We start from the raw sequence: 16,973 nt of genomic DNA on the forward strand, positions 1-16,973 counted from the left end.
CCAGATATTTTGTAAATCGGTGAGGGAGCCATTTTTCAGCCACGATGCTTATGACAGAAAATTATCAAGCATGTTCCCACAAAATCATTGCTGTAAAAAATTCCAAATTTTATTTACATTAATAAGCAATTATGTTAATTAATCATTAATTAGACGTTAATTAGGCGCTAATTATCTCCGACACGGTTAAGTTAAATTTGACAAGCGTAATGAGATAATTTGTAGGACACAGTGTGCCGAGGACCTCTGCACCATTAGTTTAATTCCAAGTGTTTTTTGAGGCCCTCATTTTTGGGGTCAAAGGTCAGAAGTCAAAGGTCAATGCATTAAATTTTTTTTCAGTTTTTTCAGAATTTTTTTTACAAATCTGCTTTTTTACCCTGTTGAGCGAGAGCCCAAAGCTAGGATGTGCTGCTAGTGGACGTTTAAACTTTTCTAATTTAGCCTATTGACATAATTTGGGGTTTAAAATGCAAATTTTCGAATTTTTATCTCTGATGGATTACAATTTTTTGACAACTTTTCCAATTTATGAATTCTTTTCAGAGTTCATATGCTGCTACAGTTCTGGCATAATGTTAACAAGTCATTTGCGCTAAAAAGCGCAGACATTTTGTAAAATAGAAGTTGTGTTAATTTCGTTGAACTTAAGGCTTAACAAACAGATGTGCACAAACTTTATTGATTCGGAAGTCTGATTCTGGTTTATTACCACAAAAAAAACAAACATTTCATTGTGATTGTAGTACATGGATGCCTGCTAGGAAAATAATATGTGTGCTTGCGTCAAAGGGGAAAGTAAAAATCTTCCCTGAAAACATCTGAACATGATCGCTTAATTGAATTTTTTTTGTCTAAGTTTTGAATAGTAACTCAAAACAGACATAAAAAAATTTCAAAATAAAATTTCATGAAGTAGAAACGAAATAATTTGTTTAACGGGCAAACGCACGATTTGCCATCTCAGAACTCAAACAGTTTTTTATATGAAATTGAAGTTTTGAAGTTTAAATTAGGTTAATTTAATCGAACAACTCTTTTTTGGTGCACCGCTGGAGTCTCTGAAGAAGTGGGTGTTTGAAAACTGTTCAACAGAGTCTCTCGTTTTGGCGTTTGAAAAGTTGTTCTGGTTAGAACGTTCTCGTCGAAGTTATCGAAATTGTTTAGAGGGTTGTTGTTGTGAATTCCAGCAAAGAGAGATAGGCTAGGCGTCGGACTTGGGTTAGCTGCTGGTGTTGTAGGCAAACTAGCTAGTGTTATCTCACTTTCAGGTGAAGACGGTGAAGTTTTGATTCCCCACAAATTGATCAGATTGTCACAAGCTTGATAAACTCCGAGTTAAGTTTCAAACACAAGTGCATAGTCACAGTTGTACTGGTAGAAAATACGTTTTATTTCATGTCCATATTACAATCTTGAAAAGCTGGCAGCGCGTTTTCAGGTAGGTGGCCACCAGATGTAATAAAACTGCTTTCGGATGGGTCAACTTTTTCAGGCAGGGCAGCAATTGCATTTATAAGAAGCTTTGGAAAGAGACATTGTTGGTAAAAAAGCCACACATCGTCTTGTTTTCGTTGTTGAATAAGAACCAAAAAATTTTCATAAACTATCTGATAGATTAATGTTCTTTCCCAAGAAACCTCGGACTTTGCGCGAATTTTAATTGATATTTTAAAATTGAGTCCATAAGAATTGAGTTAAACAGGTTTCAAGTTGTTGCTGGAAACAAATTGCAATTTGACTCAACACATATATATGAAAGCCGTCGAATTAGAGCTCAGGGTGCTTATGGACAATTTTTGTATAGTTTCACGTAACCTAAGGTCACATCTGCTTTCAATTTTGAGCCAACAGACACAGACAATTTTAACTTGAGCGTACCAAAGGTTGTTATCTAATGTTACATCTGTTTTCAATTAACTGTTTTTATATATTGTGTTCAATGTGTAGTTTATTACCGGAGGTCGCTTCTGTTTCTAATTTTAAGTGTTTTACGCACGTTAACTTGTTCGAAAGATCACATTCGTGCACCATAAATTTGCCATAAAGTTTGTAATGAACAGACTCAAGTACGCAATTGAGGTGGAGCGTTCACAAATTTTTTATAAAGAGATAAAAACTGTTTGCGCCAAGCCTTTCACTTCCGCTTAAGACACAGAATTCAGCGATTGTTGTTTCGGTATTTCGAAAACTGATAGGCGCTTAATCAGAGCCACTGTAAAAACGTATGAACGAGGTTCTACGTGTTTCTAAAATTGTTCTAGAAAGCGGAAAGCCAATACGGATTTCAGCAGAGAGTTTTGCTAACTGTTCAAGAATTTGAGAACCTGGTTGATAAATAAGTAGATATACGCTCTAAGTTCACATAAGAGGAATCAACAAAATCTCCTCCAGGAAAAAACCACGATTCTAACGAAAGTCAGAAAAAAATTCTAAGACCAACACTAGCCACATAAAAGGTTGAAGCGATGAACGAGCGCTCACCATACTACTTTAAACAATTTCAAAAACTTTTCAAATTTCAGATTGTTGAAGAGAAACCTACCGTTTCCAACACGAGGGTTTATGCAGTGTGTGCCCATTTTAATTCTGAGTTTTGAAATTTGTAGATAACCATTATAACGTTTTCATTGATACAACAACTTTCGAAAAGGAAACTTGAAACAAACCAGAATTTTCCTGTGCCTTGGAGTTTTACAGCCTTCAGATTCTTATTTTTGACTGCAGCAATTTTAAAGACCAATAGAGACGTTTTTACAAAGTTCAAACTGGCTGTTGGATTAAATATCTCCGCAGAAAAAGTTCACTCACAGAGAGTACGCAAACAACTGCCAGCTTTTGCCTACAATTATTTGAAAAACAGCTATACAGAAAAAGTCAATATGAAGCAAAAACCCGGTGCAAAGATGCCATTAGTTGCTCAAAAGACTATCTACAACGCCCGTCATCCATCGAAACATGTTCGAGTTGAAAACATTTTGTCTGGTCCTCATTCTGGTGTTTTTTTTAAATTATGGATATTTTTGTTAGTGGATACCGAAAACTGAATATTGATACTGATTTGTTGAGTGTTGGCCTTGTCTTTGAAAAAAAAATTGAAAAAAAAATTAATTTTTTGCAATCAAGGAATAGTTAATACATCATATGAAAAGCAAGTTGAAATAATCGAGCATCACTCAGTTTTACATATTTTATGTGAGTTAGGAATATGATAACAATTTTGGATACAAAAAAGTCCATAAAGTTTTGAGTTTTATTTTGAATCGGCTGATCTTTCAGTAACTGATAAATATTTGCATTTTCTTCTAGAGAAAATATTCTTTGGTAGACATCTTTGTAAGACGCAAAAGATTGTCCGAGCGGACCAGCAAAGAAAAATTCATCGTTTTTCTCGCACAATTGGTACCAATGGGTACCAAACTTTCTGCAGTTTCTGCGTTTACAATTAAGAAACTGTTTGGTTTCAAATTTTGGGGAAAATTATTTGAAGCGAAGACACTCAGAAAATTATGTTTGAGTAAAGCACATCTTTGAATTAGATCATTGATATCGTTTTCGTCTTTTTTAGTTTGTCACAATGTGGTTCTTTGATACCCTTCTTGTACTATCAACAAAAACTGTACTATTTTTTTCGCCAATAATGAAAACCTCAATATTGTTTGGTAAGGCCAACAAAAATTTTAACTCAATAGAAATTGAACAATTTTTCAGTTCAGGGTGAATAAAGTCATGAGTTGCTTGTTGGGTACTGGTCAAATCAAGAACCATTATGAAATGTTTTGGGTAATCTGTCAAACTTTTTCCATGTCCGTTATCAATCTAAGCTAGATCCGATATTGTATTAAAGTAAAGACGTTTGTTGTCAGCTGTAGATATTGGACCATCTGCCACAGGTAAACCGTTTTGATAGACATAAAATTGCTCTAGGCTGAATTTTGGAAAAAGAAATGGATAATGCTGCTTGTTAACCAGAGATGCTTCATTTGTATTTAACCAGATCGCCAGTCGGTGGATTGGTTCTCTCGCAAATATATCTTATTTTTTCTAACTGTGTAGACCCGTTGAAGCCAGAAACGTCTTTGTGAGTGTTTCAAGGTAGGGATAGGGAACGCGACTACTTAATAGAAATGTTTTGTCAATGGCGGACACAACAGTGTCATTAAGGGTAATCTACCGCACATACAAATTAGCTTCGTTAATTTTTACTTTGTATTGTTTTGCAGCATGATCTGACGTTATAACAGAATGATCAACTGAACGTCTGAAAGCAATGCGAAGTGTCACACAACTAAGCAAATGTCTGTCACAAGTGAAAAAGTCTACAGCAATTTTGCCATAGGATGTACATTCAGCTGATTGCCTCACCAAATATTTTCTTCTGTTCACTTCTGCTGTTGATAGCGTTCCCTGGTTTTCCTCAAAGAACTAGCCATGTATTTTGTGCAACTTTATTATATGAGAACTTGTTCTCAATGAAACTTTTGTTAGCGTAATTTCCGTTGGCGTTTGAAATTTTTGGTCCATTAGCAGACACTGTACAATCAGAGAATAGTGAATGTAACATATTATTGCAAAAGTTTGGAGTATCTGTTTTTGTAATGTCAGCGTTGGCTGCAGCTTCATATTTCAAATCGGCTTCAGAAAACTGGACAATTTTATATTTAATTTCGAGAAAAATTTTTTGAATCAACTAAGTTGTTTTTGTCACTGACTTCAAATTCTAACATGGGTCCATTTGCGCTAAAATTGGACCCAATTTCTGACAAAAACTAACTAAGAAGTCACCAGTAGTGAGGGCTTCTCAAAAAAATCCAATGAGTTGTGAGTTGCTTCTGATGGTAACAAATTAGCGATCATCTTTCAAATTAGCAAAAAAATCCGACCGACTACTTTTTGGTGCTCTTTGCGTTGGAATGGTCTTTGTTTGACGTTTGTCGCTTAATTTCATGGGCTTGCTTTGTATTGATTTGCTCCGACGCAAAGTAGTTCGCCGAGAGCCACCAGTCTGCTTTTTAACAGTTTTTGAAATTGTTTTCTTAAAGGCTTGTTTAGGAGATTTTTTGTTGCCCAATACGTCAAAAATCTCTGGTACACTTTGTTCCAGGAGCTTTTTTTCCTGTGCATTTAGCAGTTGGCAAAATTAAGCGACGAGCTGGGGGAAGTGCAACAAGTCTAATTTGTGCCACTAAAGCTCCAAAACCACTTCCTCGTTGTCAATAATGTCCAGAGAAATGAGGCAAAGACGTCGCTTGATTAGCATAGTAAGAATCCATTCTATTGCTAAAACTTTTTGAATTGTAGTGTTAGACTAACTTTTACAGTTCCCGAAAATGGGACTAATTGTCCTTTTACTGTCCGCAGTTCAATTGAAATTGATTGAAATGTGTTGGTGAAAAGTTTTTTGTGAAAACAATGAGTTGATTTTATTTGGTTCAAGCTCACATACACTGCCGTTTTTTGAGACGTTGTTTCGATTCAATGACTCGCAAAAGAGGTGCTGTAGTGTCACCAACGTAGTGGTATTCAATTTTGTTTGCATAAATGAAATTAAGATGTTTTCCAGCACAAAGGTCGGCTGGCAACTCCCATAATATGCTTTTGTCTCATCACTTTTCATAAACCTAATTGCATATGGGCTCATTTTGTACCCAAAATGAATTCCGTTAGCGTCAGGAGTACATTTGAAGCCAATAACGCTGTGGATATCTTTACTGGGAAATGTAATTCCCTCATACTTCCCTGGAAAATTTTTGTATTTCCAGAGCTCTTAATTTCTCTTAAGAAGAAATGGGGCAATCCAAATGTGCGCTTAACTGTGGCAAGAAATTGCGCCACCCTATCATATGTTCCTGGCATAAGAACTAGTTTTTGATCGTTTTATTGTCTGGAAATAATATTGGCTCCTGAGGACATCCTTTGGGCATCTTCATGGTCTTTTAATTTGAACACAATTTCCTCACAAGTTGGATGTCGTCATTTAAAACAATTCCGAAATGATGCAGGTGTGATTCAATCAAATATTTCCATTGAAGTGGATGACACAACGTGAACTAAAAACTCGTCTTCAAATCCATCGTTGAACTTTTTCAACAAGAGGGAGCCTGAAAATTTGTAATTCTGGTTAATAAAATTTTCCTCGAATTGGTTCTTTGTCTGCGTCGACTAAGGAGTATGTTGGTGGGTTAAATGTCGGTAATCCTGTTATTTCAGAGACTTCGTCTTTGAATGATTGCTTTAAACATTTCTGGAAAGCTATGTCCTTTATAACTATTCTCCCAAAATCCTCAATATAAAACTTGGGCTTCTGATTTGTGCTTGTTTGCCCGATCAATGACACTAACGGCGGTACGTCCTTTTTGTAAATTTATTTGGTGCAAGTTTATTTTCCCAATTTTTTCTTGAATTGATTGTTTTCACAAATCGGTCTATTTGGTCAATGTAGGAATATGTCCGCTTTTATTCGAGGTACCGATGAATTATATTTTGAGTGACATAATGTTCCTCTCAGCAAAAGCTGTTGTTTTGCTGAAAGTACTGTATAGATGAATTCTACGTTTGTTGCATAACTGTTTGAGTTCTTCTGGAAACTTTTTACCATCGTCAATCCATATATTTTTGCAGGTTGCTTTTTTTTGATCATCTTTTGGAAGGTTTTAGCTGCTTCCGTCGCATACTTTGTTTTCAAGAGTTCCACTCGTAAATATCTTGAAAGACAGACAACAGCTACTAAAAGATACTTTACATCACGGTTATATTTTGCTAGTTTGTCAACGTGCGCCAAATCCAATGATCAAATTTCACTTACGTTTTTACAAAAACTTTGAGCCTGGGAAATTTTATTAGAATTGAAAGGTACTTTGTGAAAGACGGTTTTGTTTCTAAGTAGGACCGCACTTTGCCTAATGGCAGCTTGCTTTGAATATGTATGCATTTTTTCTGCTTCCATAGGAAGCTGGTCCTTTTAAATAGAGCTGGTCCAAACCTTTTACCTCTTGAAATTTCCTTCAAAAATCGCGTGTTAATCAGTTGTCGACCAATAAAATTAATTTGCTGTTTGTCTCGTGGTGTTTTGAACAACACTTTATGTGTTGTTTTCAAATCAATTACACTAGACCACTTGCTCTGTTGAAACAAGTTGTGTTTAACATACATCACACTGACGTTTCTATGTCGCCCCGCAGTTGCTAATTTAGAAAACTCTTTGTCGTTGAAAATTGTTTCGTATGAATCGTCAAAAACAAGCAAACAGTTTTTTAAGCTTGACACGAGTTCAAAACCAAAAAACTGTTTGAGTTCTATGCTCAGTTTCTTCTCTAATGACAGAAATTTTGGCTGATTATGCTGAAAGAAAAAGAAAATTGAAACTCTGGGGAAAATTTTCCATGTTGTAACATTTTGTAAATCATCTCGGTTCTTTCGCAACGAGATGGCCCCCAAAGAGCCATGAACGACTTTCCTTGGGGTTTAAATTATTTCAGTCATAAATTGGGATCAAGGAGAGCGTACCCAACGGTGCACGGGAGTAGAGCAAACCAAAAAGTTGATTCTTCGCAATCAAGTTTGAAAAACACTAATTTCATTAGAGAAACAGTTATAAGAAATTTGATTATAATACTGATATAAAAATGTTTGTACAGAATACCAATTCTGATCAAGGAATTCTCGAATAACAAAACCTCCAAGACTGTCTTTATTGGTGCTCGGCGTCAAAAATCAAGTCAGTTCTGCCTCAGCCCGAATCCAACTGATCTTCCGTTTGACTCATTTTAAAAATTTTTGGAGAAAGAGGAATTGAAAAAATATTTTATTAGAAAATTGATCAGCAATATAAAATTCAATGGACACATATTCAGAGTCTTTGTCATCATTTTTGTAAGCGATTGTATAGTTTGCGTTTTTTGAATCTACTTTACCTCTGCAAACAATGAATTTTAAATCTTTTTTTCACCCGCCGCTTGATTTTATTAAGAAGATTCTCATTATCCAGAGACATCAAAATTGGTGGCGCACGCTTGGGCATAGGTAAAGGAGTTAGTTTCAGTTTTTGCATTTTCTCTTGTACAGACATGGTACAATTGAAAGTATTCCACGAGAGAAAGATACTTCTTAAAAGCTTCCTTTTCAGCGCCACCACACACAATCTGCCGTTTTCTCAGAGTTGTTTTTCCGCTAGAGTCAATTCTCTCCTCCTTCACTAGAGTTATAGTCAATTGATTGTCGAGCGCTAATCAACTGTAGACTGTCAAAATTGGAAAATAAAATTACTTGAAGCAGTGATGAATTTGTTTTCTCTGGACGTCGACTCATTCATCAACCAGTGATAGAACAACAGGCTTTCTGCCTCAAGCAATGCCTGCTCCTCTGTCATTTTGGGCACTTCAGTGCATATAGGTTGAAGTTTCTCGATATAACTTTAAATGTTCAGCTTTTTGAAAAGACAATGTCTCCAAACTTATTAAGTTTTTCTGATGTAGTTCCGCGAGAGTACTTGTTTTCTCTTTGCCCTTGGCATAATATACCGCTAATGTAAATCGAAGAATAACACTGTCTATGATTTGTTGCAAATAGCATTAAGGATATTCTCCCGTTTCCCCCAGAAATCCGTGCAAGAACTTAGAAACCCAATGGTATGGCATTTGATCACTTGACGAGAGCGTTTTTTAAGAATTGGGAGGTAGGAAGGAAATTATGTCGATAAAATTCTCGGTAGCCATAGCAAAATCTTTAACTGTGAAGCCTGATTTTTTGCAAAAACCTTCGAAGTCGAGAACAACCGCTCGTGATTTCAGCATTCCAACAAACTGAACAATCGTTCTTTGAAGTTTTCACATAAAAACAAAATGCAACATCGCTCACGAGACCAAGATACCCGTTTGTGACTGGGCATGGTAAAACCTATGAATAACCCGGTCCTGTTTTGCTCAACTCTTAAACAGAACCGGCAGCGTCGTGAAGAAAACATACAACCTCAAAGTTTTGAAAGATTTGAATATTTGTCCAGTGATGAATTATCAATAACAATTATTCCCCCATAGGGACGCAGTTTGAAAGCAATGTAAAGACCAATGTTGGGATCCAAATGCAAAAAAGTACTAAAAAGTACACAAATCTTTTTTAATAATCAAGATAATTTTCTTTCTAAAATAAATACTCTTCGTGAATACTTTTTATGTCTACCGTCGCATTGGTTGATGCCATTCCCTTCCCCAAAATTTTTCAAAATGAAATTTTTTCAATCCCTTACTTACCTCCCCATTTGTTTTGCCTTCGCGCTTTCTCTGTTTTCTTATCGTCGCTCTTTCCCTATTTCGTCTCCGTAAGATGTACATGTGAAAATATACACTTTTGTCACCATGCAATAATTCACACGCTACTATCCCATGTAATTATCCATACGCTTTTATCCCATGTAATTAATTTTAGACCACTACTTTCCCATGTATAACCTATTATCCCATGGTTAAAGATCATTCCATTTTATCCCAATGCCAACTTGTACCCTATTATCATGCATGGGATTTATACCCTTTTATCCCCATGGCATAACAACCCTCCCTTTCTTAGTGCCCTATATGAATAATACTGATGCGCCATAATTGATTCAGTTTTATATTTTATTTCATAGATGCTTTTTAAACTTTTTCGACACCGTTTTCGTTATACCTTTTGAGTCATTCTTTTTTTGACGTGCCCTTCTTTTTATTATTAATTAGTTCCGCTAATGACAAGTCAAAATACATGAAATATCGGATGGACAAAATTGTATTTGTACATTATGTTCTTTTCATTTTTTAACATTTTTATCGACTCTGACACGGTTTTTGCAGGAAAATATCAATTATTTTTGAGCTTTGCGTTCTTGTTTTTCGCCTGAATTTTTTTTCACGGTTATGACAGAGTTTCAATTGCTCTGGTTAGGTTGTTCGGTTTCTGATCTCTTGATTTCAGTACTAAAAAAATTCGCTGCCTGTATAAACAGATTATACTGATATGTAGAAAAGAATACTTCTATAAAAGAAGAACCGTTTTTCAAAAAAAAATAAAGACGAAATGTTCTATAAGAATACCAATTATATAAAAAAAACCTGAGCGAAACCTTCATAATGTCTGGCTTCGTTACTTTCTGCCTGGTTTTGTTGCCTGGGTTGGATATATTTCAAATTGTCATTTGATTTCTATTGTTCAATAATCTGATGATCTAAACGGTTCATTTTTAATGACGCTGACACCTTTTATTTTGTAGAACAGAAGTTAATTTGGAATTTTGCAAATTCAGTTGAGTTTTCACTTTATCTTTCATTTGGTTTCCACGAATGTTGTGTTTAATGTCTAAAGTCTCTTAAGGCAATTGTTTGATTCAGTTCTTGTTTATCTTTTAAAACTGACCTCGCTAATTTTCAAAATGAAGAAATGTATATTTTTTTTAATTTGTATTATTTTTGTTCTTTTTCTTGTTTGTTTTGATATATGCTATGCTGACTATCAAAGATTTTTGTCCTAATGAGGATCATAGATAGGTCTTAGCCGTATTCTTGAATTGTACTGAGGGTCTCTAATGTTATGCATCAGTTTATTCATCACTTTTATCTGAAATTTTCTTTTTTGAGGCGCTAGTATAATTTTTAATAATTTCTACAGTAGTCAGGTCACTTTTTTGAGGAAGCGAACAATGAACTATGAATAAATTGCGTTTTGCTTTGAAAGTCAGCACTGTACTTCAATCAAATGTTTGTCGACCAGAGAGGGGCAGAACATTGGTTGTAGTCACATATTACCGAGTCCCCTTGTTCAATTGTTCCTTTTGTTTTTGTCTCATTCGTTTGATGCGAGAAGATAACGTAGCTTGCTGGTGCTTATTATGAATATTGAGCTTATAAATTGAAATGATTTACGTGTAATAGTAAAAACGAAAGCGTTTATTACTGTTCAAGTTTTCTTACAAAGTCTTGAACATATAAGACCAATTGAACACCTCACAGTTCACAATTACTCAATCACTGAGTTTTAATTTTCGAGCTTCAGAAAGAGTACTGGCCACTGTTTGTCTACCCCGAACCCACCGGCTAGATTGCTAATGTATTTTTACGCATTTATACTTGGTACCTTTGCTTCAGCGAATACAGTTATGAAAACACAAATTTTGTTCACTGGGAATAAACAGTTCCGAGTATGAAACGTAAGAAACAAGAGTGAACGTTTACATCAAAGCATGCATATTTAACTTCAGAATCTATTTTCTGACGATTGAAATTTCATTATTTTTTTGGGACTGATGTTATGAATTTTCACAGTCAAAATTGTCAGAGACCATTTTAATTTTATAACTTTTTTATAATGCAATCGATTTTCCATATTCTTTCTCCTCAAACAACAAGCCCTACCGGGCGAGGAATTTGGCCAAAATTATGTAAGATCAGCGGCAACTAGCGTTGACAAGTCGGAAAATTCACCGCAATTTTCTTACATAATTTTGCGTTGAATGCGTTGAATTTAAAGACAAAAATTCAACGCATTCAGCGCAAAATTATGTAAGAATTGGCGGTGAATTTTCCAACTTGTCAATGCTAGTTGCCGCTGATCTTACATATTTAGCGTTGAATTTAGCGTAGATCTTACATATTTAGCGTTGAATTTAGCGTAGGTCTTCCATATTTTTGCGTTGAATTTAGCGTTGATCTTACAAAAAATCAACGCGTAGAACTCTGGGTATGGGACTCGAACCACTGACCTCCTGTTTACATGTCGCCTCTTCTACCATTGCGCCACCGTACCTTGGTTTCCTTAAGAGCCGCAATCCTTATAAAGCGTAGACCTTAAAAATTTTGCGTTGAATTTAGCGTAGATCTTACATATTTTGCGTTGATTTTAGCGTAGACCTTACATATTTTGCATTGAATTTAGCGTATAACTTGCATTTATTTCGTTGAATTTAGCCTAGATCTTATATATTTTTCGTTGAATTTAGCCGAGATCTTACATAATTTCAACGTATTCAACGCATTTATCATGTGAGAAGTATTGGGAAAAATTAAAAAATATTTTTTCGTTTTGAAAAAAATTTTAATTCCTAAAATAGTCTGAAATGGTTCTTGCACCGTAAGAGAGCAAATGGTTACTTTTTTGCTGACTTCAATTTTCTTCTAATGGTCTGAATTGGATTTTGCACTATAAAAGAGCACTAAAAAAGATTTTTTCTGACTTCTTGTTATTCACCTTTTTGGAGAATAGGGTTCGAAATAGTGAAAAGATTAATTTTTCGAAAAAAAAACTTGAAAAAGTTTTGAAATCGTAAAATGGTTTGAAACGGATTTTGCACTATAAAAAAGCACCAAAAAGTGATTTTTCTCACCTTTGCAGTATAGGGTCGAAACAGTTAAAAAATTAACTTTTTGGAAAAAAAACTTGAAAAATTTGAAATCATAAAATGGTCTCAATTGGATTTTGCACTATAAAAAAGCACTAAAACGTGGTTTTTTTGATGACTTCGCTTTTCTCACCTGTGAAGTATGGGGGTCGAAACAGTGAAAAAATTGACTTTTTGAAAAAAAAACTTGAAAAATTTGAAATCGTAAAATGGTCTCAATTGGATATAAAAGAGCACTATGCACTATAAAAGAGCACTAAAAAATGATTTTTCTCTGACTTCACTTTTCTCACCTTTGCAGCATAGGGGTCGAAACAGTGAAATTGATTTTTCGAAAAAAAAACTTGGAAAAGTTTTGAAATCGTAAAATGGTCTCAAATGGATTTTGCACTATAAAAGAGCACTAAAAAGTGATTTTTCTCACCTTTGTAGTTTAGGGTCGAAACAGTTAAAAAATTAACTTTTTGAAAAAAAAACTTGAAAAATTTGAAATCGTAAAATGGTCTCAATTGGATATATAAAAGAGCACTATGCACTATAAAAGAGCACTAAAAAATGATTTTTCTCTGACTTCACTTTTCTCACCTTTGCAGCATAGGGGTCGAAACAGTGAATTTGATTTTTCGAAAAAAAACTTGGAAAAGTTTTGAAATCGTAAAATGGTCTCAAATGGATTTTGCACTATAAAAGAGCACTAAAATGTGGTTTTTTTATGACTTCGCTTTTCTCACCTGTAAAGTATGGGGGTCGAAACAGTGAAAAAATTGACTTTTTGAAAAAAAACTTGAAAAGCTTTTGAAATCATAAAGTGGTCTGAAATGCAATTCAAAAAAATCAACCTTAAATTTGTAAGATCTAAGCCAAAATTCTACGCAAAATATGGAAGATTGGTGTCGAAAGCGTTGAATTTATGTAAGATCTACGCTAAGTTCAACGCTAAATAAGTAAGATCTACGCTAAAATTCAACGCTAAATATGTAAGATCTACGCCAAATTTTAACGCAAAATATGTAAGATTGGCGTTGAATGCGTTGAATTTATGTAAGATCTACGCTAAATTCAACGCTAAATATGTAGGATCTACGCCAAATGTCAACGCAAAATATGTAAGTTTAGCGTTGAATGCGTTGAATTTATGTAAGATCTACGCTAGAATTCAACGCTAAATATGTAAGATCTACGCCAAAATTCAACGCAAAATTATGTAAGATTGGCGTTGAATGCGTTGAATTTATGTATGATCTACGCTCAAGCGTAGATCTTACATAAATTCAACGCATTCAACGCCAATCTTACATAATTTTTCGTGTTTTAGCGTTGACACCTCGGCCCGGGCTCTTCTTTGTATAACGTCAAAATTTGATTCAGCATTTTGTCCAAACTTTCGTATTTAAACAGATTGATTTAACTGTACGAAGCAAATAAATAAATAAAATGTTTCATTTCTGTTCTTTGTGTTACGTCGGGACAAATTTTCATTTACGTGTCCATTTGGTCATATTTGCCACGTTTGCTGCAATAAACATTCTGCATTATGTATACATCAACAGCAACAATTTGGGGCATCAGGTTCATAGTCCAGAAAGAGATCGTCTCTCATCAGACCATCCCAGCCCAACAAAACCTCCTAACACCTAACCAAATAACTCTACCTCCCACGAAGCAAAGGCTATTTTTTTGAGCTGTTGCATGAAAGATTCTGGTTTTCAGAAAATTTAATAGGAACAAAAGTTCATATTTAACTTCCGTGCTCCGTTTCTTCCGTTTTTGAGCTTTCACAAACCACACGATTACAAACAATCAGACTCGGCTGTTACTTTATTCCAGATATTTGTGTGCTCCTATTGACATCCGACTTTTTTTTACTCTCTCCACTTTTTGCCAAACCCCCGGTTTAGTGGTCGTATAGGGTGTACCCCATTCTCTTCTCAATTGCCCCGTTTATTTCAAAATGGGGGGATATAATGGGAAAGACCTTTTTTCCGGATCTATTCTTCTATTCTGTCCACCCCCCCCCCCCCCGTTTTTTACGCACCCCCCCCCCCCCACGTGTTTTCTTACGCCCCCCCCCCGTGTTTTGTACCCCCCCCCCCCCCGTTACAAATTATACAAATTATATGTTGTTATATAGCACGTTACTATGTAAAAAATAGAACGTGCGCCTGGGGGCGTAAAAGATATTATCCCACTAAGCTGGGGGGGGGGGGGGGGCAAAACAGAAGAATAGATCCCTTTCTCCAATACCATTTTTCGCACTTTTGAGCTGTCCTGATGTTGCTCTTGAACTTTGCTTTTGTAGTTGATAACGGTCTGATCAGAGACTCCTGATTGATAGGGCACCTCAACCATCAACCTTGTTAATGTGTACGCTGATTCGCAATCTTCAGTACCATTGCGTAACTTCAATAACATAGCGCAATCGGTAGTCGTTGAATCAGAATGGCCAGATTTATTGTTATTCATACCTGTTTTTCCCGGGGGAGAGAGGGAAATGAACCATGTATTGCTGCGGAGTATGAAATTATTCTGGCCTAAAAAAGATCTGAAGATCTTATTTCTTGTTGATGAAGAATTACCGCCTGAAACTCGGGACCCTTTTGTAGAACGGATCAAAAGGTCAATGGAAAAAGACGCCAAATCTGTTGAAGTGAAGCTCAATTCTATTCCTCAAGTTTACAAAGGTCACGATAGACAACAGTTAATTATGTTTTGGGCTGATAATTTCACCAATGCTGAATTTGTCGGCTTTCTGGACGATGACACTTTGATAACCAATCATGTTTTACTAACAGACGTTTTTGACGAGAAAGGACGACCTCATGTATGGGGTAGGTCCAACACAGGCACATTAGAATTCTGGAAAAGAATTGCCGAGACAACCCGCTGGACAGACAACTCAGATGTGGAAGTCATGCGAACAATGAACTACTTTCCGGTAGTGGTGAAAACTTCCCACTTGAAGGAAATTCGTACAAATATTTTGAAATATCACCCAGAACACGGAAACTTTGACAATTTTTTCAGTCATATTATCAAAGAAAAAGGAAGACATTATAGCCAATTTAATATAATGCATCAGCATTTGTGGAAAATGAAAAGGGATGATTATAATTGGCACCTTCAGGCAACTTCGACTAAAGACGATCACTTCAAACAGATAATCGGAGTCACCGATCAAATGACATTTCCAAAACCGCGATGCGCGCTGCATTTTAGTTATGACTACCGTAGAGAAAGGCCATACTTTGTTAAAGACGTTTTGAAAAGAGGCTTTTGTTACTCTCTTTCCAAGGAAGAATTTGACTCAAAGAATGGTCACGCTAACTTGTGTATTAAGGCAAGGTATACTTGGGGTACTGTGTCCACTACCCCTAATATAGACCAATGGAGATTCGAGCGTTTAGACTGGCGATGGGACAATAGGTCAGTTGAAGCGCATAAAAAGCGCATTTCTCTGAATCGTGCCCGAACGGACTGGAACGAGGAACAAATCAAATTAATATTTCGCTAGGATTGAAATTCCGATTCTCAATTCTTCAACTGATTCAATTCAAATTGGTGTTTGTTTACGTTTTAATCCAAACAATTCATTCCCTGTTATTCGGTTGTTTACAAACGATAGTTGTGACCTTTCGTAGTCAGATCATGCGTATCAATTAAAAATATTGTTTTTACCAAAAAATTGAGTGTGCATGCTACGATGATACTAGTTCGAGCATCTTAAGTCAAACTTCATATCCGGATTCAGTATCAACTGTTGTCATCTTCTATGAGCACCCAGAAAAGAGTGCTTAAAGAAACAACTATATGAATCAGTGAGGGGGATAAGAAAGAACTAAAGTGATTCTGACATAAAGGGGGCAGTCAGAAGAGACACCTGGTCTTATTAGATTGCACACTCACCCATACCGAGAGGTGTATAACGCCTGAGCCAATTCGCCGTATGGTTTTACCACAAACTGGTCGTCATAATCAACTTCTATCAAATTGCACTAATTTATGATGTTCAAACACTTTGCAACGTTGACGTTCATGTATCGTTCACAAACTTAATAGATGGTGCGCTCAAAATTTTATTTTTAAATCATTTCAATTATTAAAATAACAAAATTTGATTTCACTGGCTGAATATTACGAAGCTGATATGGTTATGAAATTCAACTACAAAAACAATTGCAATATAGTGCAAACCACCAGTCTGCGTGTGAGTTACTTAAATGTCAAATATTAGCTCACCTGCTGGGTATACTTAGTAGTGAATACCTCATTTACACTTTTTTAAGCAATAAAATCAGTGTTGAAGACAAATCTCTCAGAGGCTAGACAAACTAGCTCGACAGTTTAGACTACAGGGTAGACAAACTAGTTGACAGGCTAGACAAACTGGCGAGACATTCTAGCTCCTCTGAGCTAGACAAACTAGCTCAGAGGCATCAAAACTGCCTAAAGGACTTCCAATTTTGAATATCGGTATTGTGAGTTTGCACATCATATTTCAACCCGTAGTATGCCAAACAACTATTTACCAATGCCTGAAAATCTGTTTTAAAAAAGATGAATATCGTATTTGCCAATTTTATCTGATAATTTTCGTGACAATACAAGGAGC

The 16,973-nt window shown here is 35.6% G+C and overlaps 1 protein-coding gene across 1 annotated transcript in view; it reads left to right on the forward strand.

Moving 5' to 3' along the window:
* Window positions 1-16,661, forward strand: part of LOC142342159 (uncharacterized) — a 41,164-nt gene extending 24,503 nt beyond the window's left edge. The window contains exons 2-3 of the mRNA XM_075393362.1: window positions 13,680-13,933; window positions 14,700-16,661. Of these exons, the coding sequence (XP_075249477.1) occupies window positions 13,799-13,933; window positions 14,700-15,875 (1,311 nt within the window). The 5' untranslated portion in view covers window positions 13,680-13,798 and the 3' untranslated portion in view covers window positions 15,876-16,661. The remainder of the gene's footprint in view (window positions 1-13,679; window positions 13,934-14,699) is intronic.
* The last annotated feature ends 312 nt before the right edge of the window (window positions 16,662-16,973 follow it).

This window comes from Convolutriloba macropyga, chromosome 7 (assembly GCF_964194025.1).
Source record: "Convolutriloba macropyga chromosome 7, txConMacr16.3, whole genome shotgun sequence".
NCBI classification, from domain to species: domain Eukaryota; kingdom Metazoa; phylum Xenacoelomorpha; order Acoela; family Convolutidae; genus Convolutriloba; species Convolutriloba macropyga.